The following is a 19,446-nucleotide window of genomic DNA, read 5'->3' as shown; positions in this document are numbered from 1 at the left end:
AGTTAGCCAGGAAATAATTCCAATTTTAGAAAGCCATGTGCATTTAGGGATTGAACTCAATAAATTTACGTCTCTCTCAAGGACAACGAACGTTTGTAGGAAAGGTAGAAACACTTATTTTGCAATTACCAATATCAGATGTGGAAATACAAATCCGTCAGTGCTTATAAAATTATATAGATCTGTTGTTATACCCACCGTTCTATACGGTTGTGAAGTATGGAACAATTTAACGAATACCGAGCTAGCATTTCTAAATAGATTTCAACATTTTGTTGTCAAACATGCACACAAGTTCAGCACACTCACACGATCGGACATTTGCGAAAGTATGGTTGGGGTACGCAGTATAACAAGTGAAATCGAAAAACGCAAACTTTATTTCTTCGGCAAACTTTGCAAGTTGGATAATAGCTGCTTAGCGAAAACTATCTTCCTACACAGACTTTTTACATGCTTAACAGACAATCGAAATCGCATAGGCTTTATCCCAGATATTTTAGATATCTTAATCAAATATAACCTGTACGGATCCCTTGTGATCTTTATCAGAGACGGTGACTTTCCTGGTAAATTACAAAGGAAACACATGGTGGTAAATGCGGTTCATACAAAACATGATAATGACTGGAAAACACGTATAGACTCACATAGTGGCTTTAGTCGATTCAGAGAAATCACAATTCCATTGCTGTTACTGACATCTGGAAGTACCCTACAAACTGCTTTGATTTGCGTACCGCTCACATTATTGCTGAATATATTTCCTCTGTACCAAACCTAATCGAACAATCATGTAAATTATGTGATCAAATATTCACCGATATGCTTGTCCATGCTACCCAAAACTGTACAAGTACTTCAGAGTTGTTTAATGTTTGGATGTACCTTATAATTGAACATTTACCTCTAGAGCTGTACGTAGAACTAAGCGAGTATGATGATGAATCGCTTGTCCGAATTCTCCTCTGTAGAAAAACTTCCACTGAACTCTGTGATTCCGATATAGATGAATTCAGACGACTCTGCTACATCCATATTGTAAAGTCAAAAGGCGAATATTTAAGATGCTTGTAACAAAACATTTTTGTAGCTAATGCATGTAATGTCACCAGTACACGAACATATCTTGCTCACTTTACTTGCATATAGATATGAATTAGTAATACAATTCATTATTATTATTATTTAATATTTCCAATATGTGTCTTAATTAATTTGTAATTATGTAATTGTAATTCATGTAATCTCCATTTTGATGAATTGAAGAATGAATGAATGAATAAGATCAAATAACCTGTCCTATACCTTCATTGGCATATTTAAAAAACTTAACTCGAATAATTCAGTGCCATGTCCTCTAGAATAATATTTAATAAAATCCGGAAAAATTGACAGTCATTCGTTTTTCTTCTTATTATTAACCGGAACAGGCTAAGAAATGGATTTTTGAAACAAAGACCCAAGAAAAAAATCTGTTTCTTATTTTTGTGTAATTGTAAGAAAGATTATTTCAACTAAGGAATATTTTTGTCTGATTTCAAAAGTATTTTGTATTTTGGTAAATTTTATGACCTGGTTTGACAAACGTTTGATGTATGCATTTGACATGTACATTTGGTTGTATCCGAATGCAACTGAACTTCTGAAGATATTACACAAGTCATCTCAGAAATCTAGTTTTTTTCCTATTTTTGCAAACAAATTCGTTATTTTATTTCTTGAACCCAGTCATAAATGGGGCTAGTTTAGTAGCCACTATTCTGACTTCTAAGTATGCCGTTACTGCATAATTGGCAGACCTTTCAGAAGTTAAAATTAAACAAATATGTCTTGCACATTGTCTGAAAAAGGTTTATATCCAGTACCCAGATCTTACTGAGTAATATTCTGTTAATTACAAAAAATTTGCCAAAAATCTGCATCTTTTATATTTCTGAAGCTTCTATGTACCCTGATTTAGTGTTTTGCCTGGACCAAAGTTTCTCAAATGTCAGTATGAACAATTTTTAGACAAAGTTCTATACCTTTAAGAGCGAGCTTTGCTCTCTTATCAGTTTTGATAACTGATTTTACCAACTTTGCCAGGTGGCTATATGCATTGTAGTGTATATGGGACTAACCCTAATGGAAGAAGGAGGTTGAGCGGGGTAACCCACCATTTTAATCAGAAAGTCCTGTACCAAGTCAGGACCATTAGGGTTGTTTCCAACTTTCTGGATTTTGCCTTCATTTTTTATATAGACTTTCCTTTTTGACTACTGATTACAATTTACCAGTACAGTCCTCAATCCTATGGCACCTATAAACACCAGGTACTGTAGTCCCCACAGGAGACTTGTAACAACCAAATGTAATATTCTTGCTGTACTTTCATGACTGCACATGTATTGAGATTAGGATTTAGGAAATTCTGATATCATAAATAGACATTTTCCATATTTCTGACTTTGTTTTTTTAAATTTTGAGCAAAGGGAAGTTATCTTCCAACCCAAAGACTGGTTTACTGTCCGATTGGAGCAATGGACAGCAGTATACTTCAAATTCAATTATTTAACTTATTTTAGCTAAAGTAAGTACTTGATTACTTTTGAATAATTGATTTCAAACTATTTAGCTACTTACCGCAGTGTTAATAGTTTAAATTTCAAAGAAAAATGTTTACTGTCTTCTTTTCCACAATGAAACAGCCAATTAGGTTGTTGGTTGTTGATGGGTTATGTCCCTTTGAAAAACTTGCTAAAATGGCTTGCATTCTGTGAATATGAAAAACAATTTTGAGTCCTCTGAATGATGGCATCCGTCAATAGCTTCTATTAGGTGTTTGAATTTACCAGATGCTTGAATAAAGTTTGTAACTACATGTATATTGAGTTTGTACCAAGTAATTTTGTTAATGCCTGTATTTACATTTTCCAAAAATAAGATTTAAAATTAATTTCAATTTGAAATTATTTTTAAATAATAAATAAATAAATAAATAAGCTGAGTTTCTCATTAACTTTTGTTACTTTGTATGTATTATTTTAGTTACTTTATGGTCTTATTTGTGTCTGCCTGTTTTCTGTGTCTGTTTTTTGTCCCTGGATTACATTCTTTTGATTTCCGCTAGAATCTTGGTTCCCTTGATTACTTTTTTATATGGAGTCAGCACATTAAAGACAAAGACAACATTAGCTTTAATGAGCTTTTAACCGACATAAACATATCACATGCAGTTTGAGTAGTATATAAATGGCAAAGACATAAACTCATGCAGACAGATAAAACATAAATCATAAAGTACATGCAGCCCAACCTTTATTTCAATCCCTGCTTTCTTAACCATAAAAAATGAACTGTTACAACAATATCAATCTATTAAAATTAATCCTGACAATTCAGTCATTGCATGTAGGATCTAACTATACTCTATTCTACTTTCTGTTCAGATAACCTTCCTGATCAGCCAATTGGAATTCATCTTTAATGATTTGGACAGCATTACTCGAAGGAAAAAAACCTGAGAATTCTGACAAGGTCATCTGAACAGAAAGTAGAGTGGAGTGTTGTTGGATTCTACATGCAGTGAATGAATGGAACAATTGATAGAACTAATTTTAATTACAGCAACATACAAATGTACAATAGTGTTAAAGTGGCTCTTTCTTAATTTTCTATGACAATCAATTCTAGAGCTGTCTAGGAGAGCAGTTCTTGTAGAGCCAGCTCTTGTACAACTGTCAAAAATCTGGCACTAGAACTATTCTAAATCAGTTTGTTAATGGTAAGTGCTGATCTCATTTGACGTGATTAAATTAACCATAGATTTGATTTTTTTTGAGTTTCCCCAAAGCAGGACATGATCTAATATACATCATGTACTTGAGAACTTATTCTCTCATCTTTTTTTCAGATCAAATATGTCAACACCAACAGCAAGGAAAGAAAGGAGACAGAAATGGTGGTCAGAAAAACAAAAGTCAAGGGCTAATAAACGAGAAGGTGAGAACTTTATACTTGTAGATAATTACTTTTTTACCTATGCTAACTGCATGTGTTTTGTATTTTAATGGAGCACCTGAATTTACATCAGGATCCTGGTTTTTAGTTTTCTTTGTTCATCACATATCTTGGTGTGGTTTTGTTCTCAGATTTCCCCTGGTTTGTAATAATGGTTTTCCTCTTCTTTCGTGTGGTTTTCCTTGCATGATTTTTTTTTTGTATTGGTTTTGTCCTCTGATTCCCTTCCATTTTCCAGACATGGTTTTGTCCTTAGATCCCCTTGTAAGTATCATTGGTTTTGTTTTTGAATTTCCCTGGTTTGAAAAATTGGTTTTGTTTTCTATATCTCCTGGTTTGGAATATTTCTTTTGTCTTCAGGTTTCCCCTTAATTGTAGCATTAGTTTTATCTTCTGATTTTCATTTGTTTGTAGCATTGGTTTAGTCCTCAGATGTCCCCTGATTTGGATTATTATTTTTTTCCTCAGATTTCCTCTGGTTTGAAGCATTGGTTTTGTCCTCAGGTTTCCCTGGGTTTGAAGAATTGGTTTTGTCCTCAGGTTTCCCCTTGTTTGTAGCATTGGTTTCTTCCTCAGGCTTCCCCAGGTTTGTATTATTGGTTTTGTCCTCAGGTTTCCCTTTGTTTGTAGCATTGGTTTTTACCTCAGGTTTCCCCAGGTTTGTAGTATTGGTTTTGTCCTCAGGTTTCCCCTTTGTATGTAGCATTGGTTTTTTCCTCAGGTTTCCCCAGGTTTGTAGTATTGGTTTTGTCCTCAGGTTTCCCCTTGTTTGTAGCATTGGTTTTTACCTCAGGTTTCCCCAGGTTTGTAGTATTGGTTTTGTCCTAAGGTTTCCCCTTGTTTGTAGCATTGGTTTTTTCCTCAGATTTCCTCTGGTTTGAAGTATTGGTTTTGTCCTCGGGTTTCCTCTTGTTTGTAGCGTCAGTTTCGTCCTCTTGTTTCATGTCGTTTGTGTCATTGGTTAAATGATTCTTCCTTATATCCAGTGTGATAATAATTTCTATAATATCAAGATGTATTTATATACATATTTATGATGACATTATATTATATATTTATATTAAAATGTAACTTTTTTGTATATGCATTATAAGTGTTTGTTTAAACCCTATATCATCTACCCTATATCGTATTTCTAATCACACCTCCAGCCTATATCGCATACCCTATATCACACCTTAGACTTTTATATCGCACCCATTCACAGACTATTCCTGAGGTATGGTTAAAATATATGATGTAATGAACATGACATGTTAAAATTGGTATTACACCCTTCGGGTGATATTGGAGTCTTAGGTTGATACAGCATGTGATACAGATTTTGACATGTAATATTCAGTATATATCAGATACTATAAAGTTTTATTGTAGATTGAAAGTTTTTGTACAAGTCTAATGCAAACAAAATTTCATATATTTTCTAGACTTGCATTGTCATGAACAACTCAGTTGAGAGTCCTCAGAAAAGGATAATGATGAATCATAGCACTTTCCCTTTAATTGAAAGGACCATCTTGTATTCAAGAATTTATTATCTGATCACTAATGTTTTACTTTGACTTTACATAAATAATTACAAACCATGGCTTAGAAGTTCTTTGTCTACTGAATATATAATTTCAGGTTTAAGACCAAATCCCAGTGCAGCAGACCATTTTGTAATTCCTATAGGAAACAAAGGAGGATTTAAACCATCTACACAAATTCAAAATGCAATAGCAACAGCAAATGGAAAAACTGCTCCTGTACCACCTAAAAACAAGAAGTCACCTGATAAATTGCAGCCAAAAACCAAAACCAATGTGAGGACAAATAATAAAGTTCCTGGTGAATCAACTAAAAAGAAAGATAACTCTGTGACGGACAATAATTCTGATCAGCCAAAGATTGAAACAAAATATGTATTATTTATTGGGAATTTACCTTATAGTGTTACAAAAGAAAATCTTGAGGAACATTTTAGGAAAACTGGTAGGCTTAAACAATGTTTTTAGTACACAGGTATATGTATATGAAAGTAAAATGAAAAGCATGTACAGTTTAAGCAAAATCAGAGTTCACAAGTCATGGGACTGACAAAAATACAAACAAAATTAATGAACCCACCAAAAAATACACATTAAACTAAAAATGAATGTGCATCTTGGACTTCATCAGGTACTGGTAGAGCCATGGTAGTCAGTAAAATTCTGCTTCAGTAAACATGGCTTTTCACGACATTTATGACAGGTAATATACATGTACATGTATGAAATTAACAGAGGTGTTTTCCAAACAAGAGGCTCCCAGGAGCCTGAATTGCTCACCTGGTTGAAGTTTGTCTTTCAAATGCAGTAAATTTAACAAGGAGTTGTCCAACAATTTTGACTCGAGAAGACTTTGGTAAGACTATCATAATGATTTATCAGCAATAGAAAGTTTCTCTCTATCTATTATAGTTATACGAGTTCAGTGCAGGATACCTCAAGGATCATTCATACCAAGTTTGGTTCTAATTGGTCAAGTGGTGTCAGAGGTGAAGATTTTTGAAAGAAATAAAATCAAAAATAGCAAAAAAAGTTGAAAAGGGCAATAACTCCAACATGGCTTAACAGATTAAAATGAAAATCTGACCACAGATAGATCTTATCATGCTGAACACATTAACTTGTGCCAGAATTTGGCTAAACCTAACGGTTTTCGAGATATATGCAAAAAACTACTGTCTGACCCCTATGTTCTATTTTTTAGTAAAGGAAGCCATGTTTTTTGACGGATCAGAAATTCCCACATGAGTTCTATGCACGATACCCCAAGGAACATTCATACCAAGTTTGGTTCCAATTAGTAAAGTAGTGTCAGAGGAGAATAGTTTTGAAAAATTGTTAACAGACGACATTGGTCGACGACGACAGCAGACGCCAAGTAATGGCATTAGTTCATATGGCCTTCGGCCAGGTGAGCTAAAATACTTAAAACAATTGATCTATACATTGCATTTCACTGATTCAAAATTTTTTGCATAATTTGTGATTAATATGATATTTTTTTCACTGGTATAGAATGATTGTGGTATAGCATTCTGATAAATATCATTTTATTTCTTTCTATAGGTGGGGTAAAGAAAATAAGAATTCCTCAGGATAAAGCAAAGCAGTGCTCTAGAGGGTTTGCCTATATAGAGTTTAAAGATAGAATTAGTCACGGTGTAAGTAAAAACAGATAAAATTAGTCATGGTGTAAGTAAAAACAGATAAAATTAGTCACAGTGTAAGTAAAAACAGTTAGAATTAGTCACAGTGTAAGTAAAAATAGGTAAATTAGTCATGGTGTAAGTAAAAACAGATAAAATTAGTCACAATGTAAGTAAAAACAGATAAAATTAGCCACCCAGTAATATAAAACATAGAAGTAGTCATGATGTAATATAAAAACATTTATTATATACATAGCAGTGATTTACCAAATGATCCATGTGTAAATATTTTCAATAATTCACACTGTGAAAATGAATTCAGTAATTTCGCTCTCACACTTTCTTTCGCCAGAACATCACAAAACATTACAACATTTATATCAATCCCCTGTTTGAATTTTGAATTTGAATTTTATGTTGAAAATAGAAACACATAAGAGAGAAAATCTGTATTATAAATAGGATAATCAATTGGTTATTGTGAATTACCAAAATATAATCACTCATGCTAAGAACCCATGAAGATTTAACTTGTGCGCAGATTAAGTTCTGCACACTTATTAAGTCTTAGCATTCTTCTGCACTCGTGATCATATTTTGGTTATTCACTCTTTCCAATTAATTATAATATTTAGAATTAGTCACTGTGTAAAGAAAATGCAGAAACATTTTATTTGGATAAGTAGATAAGTGAATGGAGGAATTTGATTCAACTAAATGTTTGTCTGGTTCAATAGGTCATTAATACATGATGAAATCTGGTAACTTTTATTTGTTAACATGTACTTTTGACTCATTTTTGAAACTTTAACAAATTTATTTGTACAATTACATACCAGATTATTTAAAATCAAATTTATGTAAAAAAAAATACATGTACATGTATTTCTATAATTTGATATTCAGTTTACAGTTTTGTTTTTTCAGACACCAATTGCTTAGGGGGTCAGTAGTTTAAGGGTCAAGGTCATGTATACTTTATGAAATATATATTTTTAGGTTGGTTTGTTCTTGAGAATTACTTTTGTTCTTTTAACTTTCAATAGATTTTTATATGTTGGTTTATTTTATATCATTCAGGAAATATTATCATCTACAAGTTTTTTTTTTACTTTCAGCACTAAAATAAAATGAAAATTTATGTGAACTTTTTTTCTTCAGATTGCCTTAAGATTGCATCATACTACACTTGGAGGAAGAAAAATCAATGTTGAATTCACATCAATTGGTGGTGGAAAGAGTGAAAACAGAAAAGACAAATTAAAAAGGAAAAATGAAGCTTTAGCCAAGCATAAAATGGCTCTTGGTTCATAGCAATGTGAATACTTCAGCAGTATTTATTTGGTTTATGGACTGTTCCACTCGCCATTGTTACCAGTGAAAATAGTATGTTATGAACCTCTCTTTTAAAGATTAATCTTAAAGATTGAATTTCCATTGTTCCTAGCTAGAAGACATCACTGAACTTATCATTTTGTTTTATCAAACACGTGTTGGAAGGTATACAAGATTTTTTACCCAACTACATGTATAGATAAAAGTTAAGGAGATGAGAAAAATTTGAAAATAAGTAAATGGAGTTAGTTGAAAGATCTTACATGTATCATAACTAATTCAGCTTGCTTAAAAAGGATAACTTCCAAAATGCTCATTCATTTTTCTTTTAGATGCACATTTTAACTAAAAAAATTGTATTGTAATTTAAGATTTTTTAAAATATTTTTGTTATATGCTTCATTATATTATCATTAGTGGATTTCCCAGGCAGAAAATTGATCATTAGTTCTAACTTACCAATAGAAAAACACATCATGATGTCAAAGTTACAATAGATTTTACACTGATGACTTTTGTGAATTTGACTTTAATTCAATCATGCCTTGATAAAGCCTTTGTTTTTTGGTCCGTATGATATGGCCCAAATTATATGGCCTAAACTATTTGGCCCATGTGATATGACTTATATTTATTAATGAGATGGCGGTATTTTTTTTTTTTTTTGCAAAGTACAATTTCATATTTGTTTAATTACATGGTGCCTACTACTACAATGAGTTCATGTACATGTAAATTGTCACTACTACATGTACATAATAACAAGGATTGTAGTCTACTAACACAATCTTTGATGTTTCCTGAAACATTGTTAAGTTAGAATGAATCTTACGGTCTTCATACCATTTGTGTATTCCTTTTATGTTGATGCCAGGGTACTGATTTGCTGATGTTATAACCCATATTAATGGTAAATAAACAAAAAGATGTGAATCTGAATTAGATGGAGAAAAAAAAAACAGAATTGTCTTTGTTTTTACCAGTATTTAGTTAACTTAGCATGAAACCCTTTTAGATTATTCAAATTGGCAGGTTATAATGGGCTGCCCTACTCTAAAATATCTGAATAGAAAATGATGGTTATCCTACCTCACTGTAACACGTGATTCTGCTGCCAGCAGCTGATGCAAAAATGTCTGTTATTTAATTACCATTCTGTGTAAGAATCAGGCTTTGGTGGCACATAATATTTCTCAGTCTGGTCTTTTTTGCCTCAAATATATTCAGTTAATCTAGAAAACAATACTTAAGCTATTCAAATTAATCCTGAAGCATCTGTGATGTAGATTTTTCTTACTGCTTATATAAGGGTAAATAAAAGAAAAAATTCCCCACCATTTTTTCAAAGTGCATTTCATTAAAATTTGACCTATTGATATTTTAAAAAGTCAAACTTTACAAACACATATTTCTGGAGGTTATTAGATATAAATATTTGGATAATGCAGTTAAATCTCTGCATTTTTTCCTTCATGTGCCACAGCTTATATTCATTTTGCCTGATTTTTAGACAGAGAAGTACAAATAGGATTTTTTTTCTCCAATTGTTGATGTGAAATGAAACAAAGCTGACTGATTGTGTTGGTTCAGTAAGTTCAGACTGATTGTGTCAGTTAAGTTAGTTTTGACTGATTGTGTCGGTTAAGTAAGTTGAATTGTTAAAATTCCAGTAAGTTTCCATTTGTTAGGCCAAAAAAAACCTAGTCTTGTCTCCTGCTACATGTACCAGCAAAAAAAAATAGGGTAGGTAGATAGGGAAATTATTTTATTTTTCAAAAACATTTTACATTGAGTTAAAGGGGAAATAATCTAGACTTTAACAGTGCTTTAGTGAAAATGGCCATAAAATCTTTAGGATAGGTAGTGTAGCAGGAAACAGAAATTTGTTTTGCCTTACTACAGGTAATGTAAATTGTTCTAATTTATGTCATTGTGACATGACTTTCCTAAATTTTTAGACATATTTAATTAAAGAGTATGAAATCTGGATGTGTTGGCTATTTTTTTTAAATAACAGTGCTAGTTCAGTATTGGTTGAATTATGTAGTAGTGTATTAGATTAATTTGATGTTGTGTTTTTGTTACTTGTGATGACATTCATTCATTTGGGAGGATTACATTTTTATGGTAATACATGTATATCATGAGTATTATTATCTTTCCCTAAGCATCATGTCTATTCACTGTTAATTTTGAGCTTCAATTGATTTCATCAAATTTCGGTCTGGTACCTTTATAAGACACTATCAGAAAATAACATAAAGCACATGTAGTGAATTAATACTAAAATATATGGTTTCTTTAAAAAAAAAATGTATGATTTTGAGACTTTTTATTGTAGGGCAGCAAAGGAAATTTCATAGTTCTCTAATTTTTTTTTTAACAAAAAACAGTTTTTTTTTTTTTCAGTACATGTACATGTAAAAAAAATATTAATAAATTTTGAAGCCCTTATTCTGTGCAATATTCTTTTAATAATCATTTGGTAATCTTTTTTTTAAATACATGTATTTGAACCAGCACCTATTTCTGGGCACTTCTCTACCTCATTAAAATACTGGTCATAAGTAAAATAATCTACACATATCATATGAGTGACTTTTTCAAGTAGGTTTTGTGTTGAGAATAGTAATTGTTTCCATTTGCATGCTTAAAGCAGGTTAGAAATTTGAATTATTTTTCTTCTGTTAATCTATAAGAGATATTTCATGCTTGCATCATGTTTATATTTAGGACACAGGAGTGTTAAATATGTTAAGGAGAATGTGTTATGTCATGAAATTTTCTAAGTATGAAAAACAGAAATCTGAATGCTGTGTGGCAATTTTAGGTAAGAAAACTGAAAAAAAAAAATATGGCCTGACATAAAGTGCTATTGTGTATTTTTTTCAGTATGTAGACTAAAGTGTGTATGAGTTGTTTATATTGTTTGTATTTGATTAATCAAATTAAGATGACAAAAAAATTAAATAATGTTATTTAAATCTGAAGTTTTTGATAAAATAATGAATACATGTGTACCATTTGCTTGTACATATATAATTTCATGGACATAAAGCATGGAATTTTGATTGAATATTTTGTTTTCAATGTTATAATTGATACAAAAGTCACGATATATCATGTTTGTCATCATCAATATCAGGAAATAATGTACAAAGTTTGAATAGAAATGTGACACTTTTATGGTATACATTGTCCCATTGACATTATAGACAGTTTTTTTACCTCGCATTTATTTAGCAACCTCTATTAATAAAATGTTTTTGTTGTTTTTTATATATATATATATATATAAATCATTATTTGTAAACACTATTGAAATTTCATTTAGATAACAGTATGAAAGCTGAAGATAATGTTCATTAATGTATAAGTAACTAAATCCAGTCTGTTTTTAAGGGTTGTTCTCTGTTAAATTCTTGTAGCGATTGTTAAGGGATACTTTAAAAGGTGTTTCATTTCTGTTGCTCTTTGTACGCATAGCAAGATAGAAATTCAAAAATAAAACTATGAAATCAAAGAGTGAATTGTTGTGTTTTCCATCTCTTAAAACAAAAGTAAGCTGAAATTTGTTCACTCCAAAGTCTAAAACAGTTTCTATCTGTCCATTCCTTTAATTAATGGTTCTATTCTGGAACATGTGTTTAGGACTGTGTGAAAATATATAAATTTTGGCCGTTAAAACTCATAAACTTCATATTTTGACCCAATTCAAATGAAAACATAATGCGGTATTTTATTTAAATAGATAACTAATACAGGGGACTTGATTATACGTGAGCTATTTATAGACACCATGTTCTTATGTTCAGTTGATATTTTGTCCAGCAAAATTCTTGGATATCCATAAAGGTGTAATTACTATTGCTTTGGTCTTGCAGTATTTGGTTGCCTAGTTTCATCCAATCATTAAGTCCTATTCAAATTTAATTTGACCAATCTGATCAGTAATTAATAGCTCCAGAATGACAAAGAGTAGTGCAGGCATCAGAGAGACTACTGCCGAGAAATGACAAAATTAGAAAAGGCATGAGTAAGACCACAGCACCAGAATTACAAAAGTGGTATGAGCATTGGTCAGACCACTCCTCTAGAATGATGAAAATTGTACAGGCATAGGTGAAACCACTGGCAAAAATTTTAAAAAGTAGAAAATGCATGAGAGAGACTATACCATGGCAATACAGGCATGGGCAAGAGGTACAGGGATGGATGATAGCACTGCTCCAGAATGACGAAAGAAGTACAGGTATGGATGATAGCGCTGCTCAGGAATGACAAAAGAAGTACAGGTATGGATGATACCACTGCCTTTGAGTTACTAAAGAAGTTCCATATCTCCTGTTTTTATATTGGATGAAACCACTGCTCAGAAATGACAGTAGATAAGTACAGGCATGAAAAAGATCAATCAATAATGAACATTGTTAAGTGGCCTAGTAAATTGAGTTTGCAAGTAATCAGTAAGTAAAAAAGTAATCAGTAATCTTAAACTTAATACAAATACAATACAGACATAACATTGTGCTAATAATTTTGAGACTCAAACAAAGAGGAGACCTATGCATTAGACAATCTAATTAAAACTAGAGCTATCAATTGTTCCATTTAGTCACTGCATGAAGTTGACTGAATTGAACAATTGATAGGTCTTATTTTAAGTAGATAGATGCATGGAAGATCCCACTGAACAGGAATAACAAAAATAATACAGACATGGAAAACAAGAGCAGTACATGTGTAAATGAAACCACTGCTCTTGAATGATAAGCATAGTACAGGTATAGATGAGACTGCTAATGAATGACAAAACTAGTACAGTATAAGTGCTACCATTGCTCTTAAATAAAAATGTAGAATGTGTATAGGTGAGACCACTGCTCTTGAATGACAAGCATAGTACAGGCAAATATGAGACAACTGCTCATGAATAACAAAAGTAGTAGACATATAGGCGAGACCTATGCTCTTGAATAACAACATTGAATAAGTATAGGTGAAACCACTGCTCTTGAATGACAAAATGTAGAATATGTATAGATGAAACCACTGCTCTTAAAAAAGAAAATGTATAGGTGAGACCACTGCTCTTGGATGACAAAAGTAGCACTTGTAAAGGTGAAACCACTGTTCTTGAATGACAAGTATAGTACAGGTAAAGATGAGACAACTGCTCAAGAATAACAAAAGTAGTCGACATATAGGTGAGACCTATGCTCTTGAATATAAAAAAACATTGAATAAGTATAGGTGAAACCACTGCTCTTAAAAAAAATGTATAGGTGAGACCACTGTTCTTGGATGACAAAGTAGCGTATGTAAAGGTGAAACCACTGCTCTTGAATGACAAAAGTAGAGAAGGTAAAGGTGAGACCACTGCTCTTGAATGACGAAAGTAGTACAGGTGTAGGTGAGACCACTGCTCTTGAATGACAAAAGTAGTACAGGTATAGGCGAGACCACGGCTCATGAATAACAAAACATGGAATAACTATAGGCTTGACCATTGCTCTTAAATACAAAAGTTGAATATTTATAAACTCTTGAAAGACGAGAAAACTGCTCATGAATTACAAAAGTAGTTCAGGTATAGGTGAGACCACTGCTCTTGAATGATAAAAGTAGAATTTGTATAGGTGAGACCATAGCTCTTGAATGGCAAAAGTTGAATATGTATAGGTGAGACCACCGTTCTTGAATGACAATAGTAGTACTGATATAGGTGAGACCACTGTTCTTAAATGACGAAAGGTAGAATATGTAATGATGAGACCACTGCTCTTGAATGACAAAAGAAAGAATATGTAATAGTGAAACCACTGCTCTGAATTACAATGTAGTTTGTATATTTGATACGGTTTGAAATGAAAAGTTGTAAGAGGGTTAAATGTCACATACCATTTTTACCACTCTTAGATTATGTTACGATCATTACTTAATATGAAGTATCTGGACTAAGGTCGAAATATTTATTTCCAACCTCCGTCACCAGGCCCTCAGAGTCGAGTGATCGTCCCCTTATGAGTGCTGATAGTCACCCGTTTTGTTGAGGATGCAACAGTTCAAATTATAAATATGGTGAGATGCACGCCTTTCAAAAATTTTAGTCGACGTAAATCAGTCTGTAATCGTCCTTTCATTAGTTTAAAAATCGGAGTCACTGGTGCATTTTGATAGATAACAGTTGCAATCATTCTATTGAAACATATGTAAGAGAAGATGCAACACAAGATGCACATAATATTAAAATTTTTAGACTATTATTATCACTACCAGAGGATTTACTTAAAATTTGAAAAGTGCATTATCAATTTTATTAATTTTCACTGGTGGTATGGTAAATTTTTCAAGAATATTCATTTAAGAATAGACATCCAATGCAACAAATATTCAATTACTATGCAACTGGCATATAAGCTGTTTTTTTAGTCAAGTCGAGTCCAGTCAATTTAATTAAGAGTCGGTGTTTTAAAACAATAAACATATTAACTCTGTAAAATAGGTTGATCATTTATTCTTAAGTTGTTGTACATGTTGTATTATTTGTAGTTTTTTGTTGATGTTTTCTTTGTTTGGTCGATGATGGTTACCCAAATCCTGTTCATGGTTATCATCATTGTCGTCAATTTCAGTTGTAACAGAGCATAGTGCCACCAATGGCTTAATTTTTCGAGAATTATTAAGAGTAAGAATATAGTTATATCATTGTATATATGTGTGTCACTAAATAAGGGATAACAAACTATTAGTTCTTCCTAAAACGTGATGACGGTGTCCAACCCAAACGTTAATTTCTTATCATATACTATTAAGAACTGAACATATAGCATCAACAAACAGTAAATAATTGGGTGGGTACAGCAAAGGGTGGAAGGGGCTTTCTCCCTTATTTCGTTGCAAGGACATGATTTTTTCTGCTTACAGAAAGTTTTAGTTTTTTTTAATCAAATTTCTGACAATCAACAGTTCGTGTTTCCGCTTATTTGACTCAATTTTTCAATAATTTCACTATCAGAATTTGATGTTTCTCTATTAACCACCACATTTTGCCCACTTCTATCATTCCGCTAGGGCAAATACTTCTGATTATTCCCCCACTAAATTGAAATTTCGGAAAAAAAAGTTTATATTGAGCATACAGTGTTTTTAGTCAAACATTTTTTTCTCAATTCTCGTGGGCAAATGGTTTTGTATATAATTTCAGCATCAAAATATTTAAAGTTTGTGTGTTCCTAAATTATCATTAGAGAAGGTACATGGCTTTAATTAACATTTTTAACTATAGATTTCATGAATTGGAATGTTTATATGAATTATCTACATTGTAGGTATCCAGGACCAAATTATTTACCAAGGACTGCGCATGCACATTACTTTTTATGTCAAAGAGACAAAACAAAAGCATCCTTCATCTATGAATGTCGTCTTCTTGATGACATACAACACGGATTTCTTATCACTTGGTGGAATCAAGAGTTCTATTGTTATAAAATATGCAGTGAATATACTTGCAATATAAAATAAAATGAAGTAATAGGTATGAAACGAGTGAATGTGCATTGGTCAGTTCTCCATGAGTCACAGGCACGGGGGCTTGGTGAAATGTATCTTTAGTAGCATATATGCTCGGTAGGCAATTGGAACCTCGGAGCAACTCGTAATTCCCTTTTGATTTTTTCCGAGGTTCCCATTGCCAGGCGAGCAGATATGCTACTAAAGATACATTTCACCAAGCCCAGCGCATTAGTTGGTCTATGATACTAGCATCTTCTGCTCAGGGACTACAATAACTAGATCAGCTTTAAGTTCAAATGGTGTGCTGCGTGACTTGGATTTTGTGATATACTGTAAATAAATGCAGCCAAATTTTAAAGGTGAATTTAAAAAATAAATACGAATATGTGATAGTTAAGAATTTTAGTTATTTTCCCGCCATCTGTCATTGACTCAAGGGAGATAACTGTAAATGGCGCGCGAATTTCACGTGATATATTTTAACCCCATGACTGTTTTCAAAGCAATCAGGCATGACGCTTATTTTCGGTATTATTTATAGAACATCAATGTTTTTTTGTCAAAATTGCAGTGGCGACGGTTGGGTTAATAGTTGACCAACCGAGGTAGCAGAATGGCGTTTAATGACATTATGTAATGTGCATGTGAGACTGAGAGGGATACATGCTGTCGGTGTCAGAACTGGTGCTAGTGAAGATGGGTTTTGAGGAATTTTGCAGTCATTCATCGTTCTGGGTAAGAGGCCTCATGCTTGCGATGATAAAAAGTAAATTTATTATTAAACATGCATTGTGAAATCACATTTTCATAGTTAAATCCAAAAATGAGAAAGGATTAACCTTTAAAATAATTTGCTTTAAAATTTACAATGCTTATTTAAGATTTTCGTGTTTTAAAATTTTCGACCAGAGACGGAAAAAAATTACCATACAATGTTAGAGGTTCGGCAAGCTATTTTCTGACTTGGAAATATGGAGGAACAGATTTCTGACCTCATAATATGTTATAGGAGTATTCTTGCTATAGATTTTTTTAATTCTCTATTGGAAAGAGCACATAAGATTCTTGATCCATTTACATATAGACAAAAACATATACATTCTAAAATCATTATGTATGAAATGCATTATATCTTTGACTGTTATATAACAATACATTTATGTGTTATACATTGTATATATAAAATTCCATTAAAATTTTAGCTTGAGAGAAATGATTTTTAATAATGATTTTTTAAATGAAAGTTTGGTGAGTTTGTACAATTTAATATTACCGTTCATTAAGCCCCGTGCAGGTCCGGTTGTTAAAAGAATAGGCCTGCAGCAGCACTAAGCTTGTCGTATAAGGCGACTAAATAGTGCTCAGAAACCTAGCTGGGGGCTAGGCGCTCTGCCCACAGAGCAACTGGGATGTGTGCCCCAGGTGGTGGAATGGGGTACCCCTGGCGTGTTACATGCTGGGGTTGTCAGGCTATAATACGGAAAACCTGACCGCAAACCATAGTGGTGCACCGTGTTGGGAAAGATGCCACGTTCCTCGCACGTTAAAGAACCCTGCTGTGGTATTCGATAGGAGTAGGAACCTTTGCACTCCACCACAGGAGGCTAAATTGCCCGACCTTACCCATCCCTCCTTTTTCCAGTGGCAATCAAAGTTTGTCGACCCTATTGTCCTTGTGTCCCAACCCTTTTTTTTCATTTCATGTTCATTTTATCATCCATTTCATGTTCATTGTCTGAATATAGCTGAAATATTGCTGCTCGGACGTTAAACCCCAACAAACAAACAAACATACCGTTCATTAAACAGTCAGTATTATTATTTCTATAAACTTGTGATCTGGAATGACTGTATACATTTCTATATATTGAACAGTATTATTTTTTCTGTGACCCTGTCTAGTTACAAGAAGTTAATAAGTGTTTATATACATTTGTACATGTGCTAGACATTTTACCGTGAAGCAGGATATTACTTATTTTCCAATGCTTTGAGATTATTTCAAATAAACAGAAAAACATATTAGCCATTCCTTATTTTAAAAATCCTCAAAAAAGGTTTATCACATCACTGTCACACAGAAAATATGATAAGACATGTATGCTATTATTTTTTTAATTGAATCAGGGAGTATATAACTCGTACTACTGAAATTCAATGATTACATTTTCCATGTATTTTTCACCTTGCATAAACAAATTTTATACTTTCTGAAAGCAAAATAATTTTTGTTGTTTTGTGATTCTGTTCTTGATTTTTTGTTGGTTGTAAATCATATCACAGGACCCTGTGAAATCACGAGAATCGGTCCTTAACTCCCAATTAAGCTTACATAGTAGTTTTATAGAGAGTTCCGACTACACTTTCATATAAGAAAATCTTTTGCATAATTACAATGACAAAAAGACGCTTGACTATTTTTACTCTCCCTTCTTATGGTTGTATTATCAGCTGTATTCTGGTTCAGTATACTTATGGCGAGAAAAAACATCAATATCCCGTTAGTACATGTAAAACAAAAATAGCATCATGGCAGCTTCGTATACTTTGTAAATGCAATTGAGAACCACACTAGTCTCAGAAAACATTCCCTAGCTTCGATGAATCAGTGCAAATCAAATCTTAATTTTTTGTTTTTTCAAAAATGATGTAATCAGCTTACCAATACCGGACAATTTGACCCAAAGGCATTTCTGACCATGACAACCCATAGCTGAAATTCCTTGCAAATGTCAGACATTTTGTGCCATACATATTTCAGATCATGACAGTTAGGAGAATTAATATGTTAATAAAAAAACTTATATCATAACAAATTTTACCATTTTGTAAGTGAATAATAAGAGGGCTGAGAAAAATTATTAATGGTACAACAAAATTTGAATTTATATTTCTTCAGGAGCGTTTAAGGTTTCACCTTCCTTATATTAAGTTTGTTGATAAACAAAATAGAAAATTTTGAAGTAATGTATCATATTGATGTACTTTGTATTAATGTTTTCAATAGTAAAAATTGCAGAGTGAAATTAAACCGAGAACAAGACTTACAAGTCCTAAAGAATGGGAAATAATTTTGTGTTATTATTATTTTTTTTTTGGATATTAGCGCTTGAAAACTTTTCAACTAAATGTTGTCATAAAAATACATGTACTTACTAATTTAGAATTTAGGTTATTGAAAAGAAGTCTCAAATATTGTTTTAAAAAAAGAATGAGTCAATATAAAAAATAGTGTAGGAATATTGAATACTTATGTCTGCTGACCTTATTTTGATTAACATTGTGATGGATGAGGAAAACTTTTCTTGAAGCTAACATTTTTCTTATTCTTTTATTGTATCTGTAATTGTTTACATTGCTCATCATAATACATTATAACTTTAATATAGAAACATGTATTTGCCATTTTAAA

General features: G+C 32.2%; 2 protein-coding genes across 6 annotated transcripts in view; both read left to right on the top strand.

Moving 5' to 3' along the window:
• The first annotated feature begins 1,404 nt into the window (after positions 1 to 1,404).
• On the top strand, positions 1,405 to 12,039 carry LOC148610921 (uncharacterized). Of its 5 annotated transcripts, none has more exons than XM_088590839.1 (6): positions 1,433 to 1,498; positions 3,433 to 3,622; positions 3,897 to 3,985; positions 5,630 to 5,977; positions 7,099 to 7,193; positions 8,343 to 12,039. In XM_088590839.1, exons 2-6 carry the CDS (start codon positions 3,573 to 3,575, stop codon positions 8,493 to 8,495), a joined length of 735 nt encoding a protein of 244 aa, XP_088446965.1. In that variant the 5' UTR covers positions 1,433 to 1,498; positions 3,433 to 3,572; the 3' UTR covers positions 8,496 to 12,039. The 5 variants fall into 5 exon arrangements, with proteins under 5 accessions (XP_088446966.1, XP_088446965.1, XP_088446967.1 ...); XM_088590841.1 differs by having other exon boundaries at positions 3,433 to 3,767; XM_088590840.1 differs by lacking the exon at positions 3,433 to 3,622 and having other exon boundaries at positions 1,405 to 1,498.
• Positions 12,040 to 16,531: 4,492 nt separating this feature from the next.
• LOC148610920 (ATP-binding cassette sub-family C member 1-like) overlaps positions 16,532 to 19,446 on the top strand; it is a 58,917-nt gene continuing 56,002 nt past the window's right edge. Inside the window, exon 1 of the mRNA XM_088590836.1 lies at positions 16,532 to 16,769. Within this exon, the coding sequence (XP_088446962.1) occupies positions 16,698 to 16,769 (72 nt within the window). The 5' untranslated portion in view covers positions 16,532 to 16,697. The remainder of the gene's footprint in view (positions 16,770 to 19,446) is intronic.

This window comes from Perna viridis, chromosome 7 (genome assembly GCF_037379345.1).
Source record: "Perna viridis isolate PV_CMFRI_1.1 ecotype Kerala chromosome 7, ASM3737934v1, whole genome shotgun sequence".
Lineage (NCBI taxonomy): Eukaryota > Metazoa > Mollusca > Bivalvia > Mytilida > Mytilidae > Perna > Perna viridis.
This window is presented reverse-complemented; position numbering and strand designations above follow the sequence as displayed.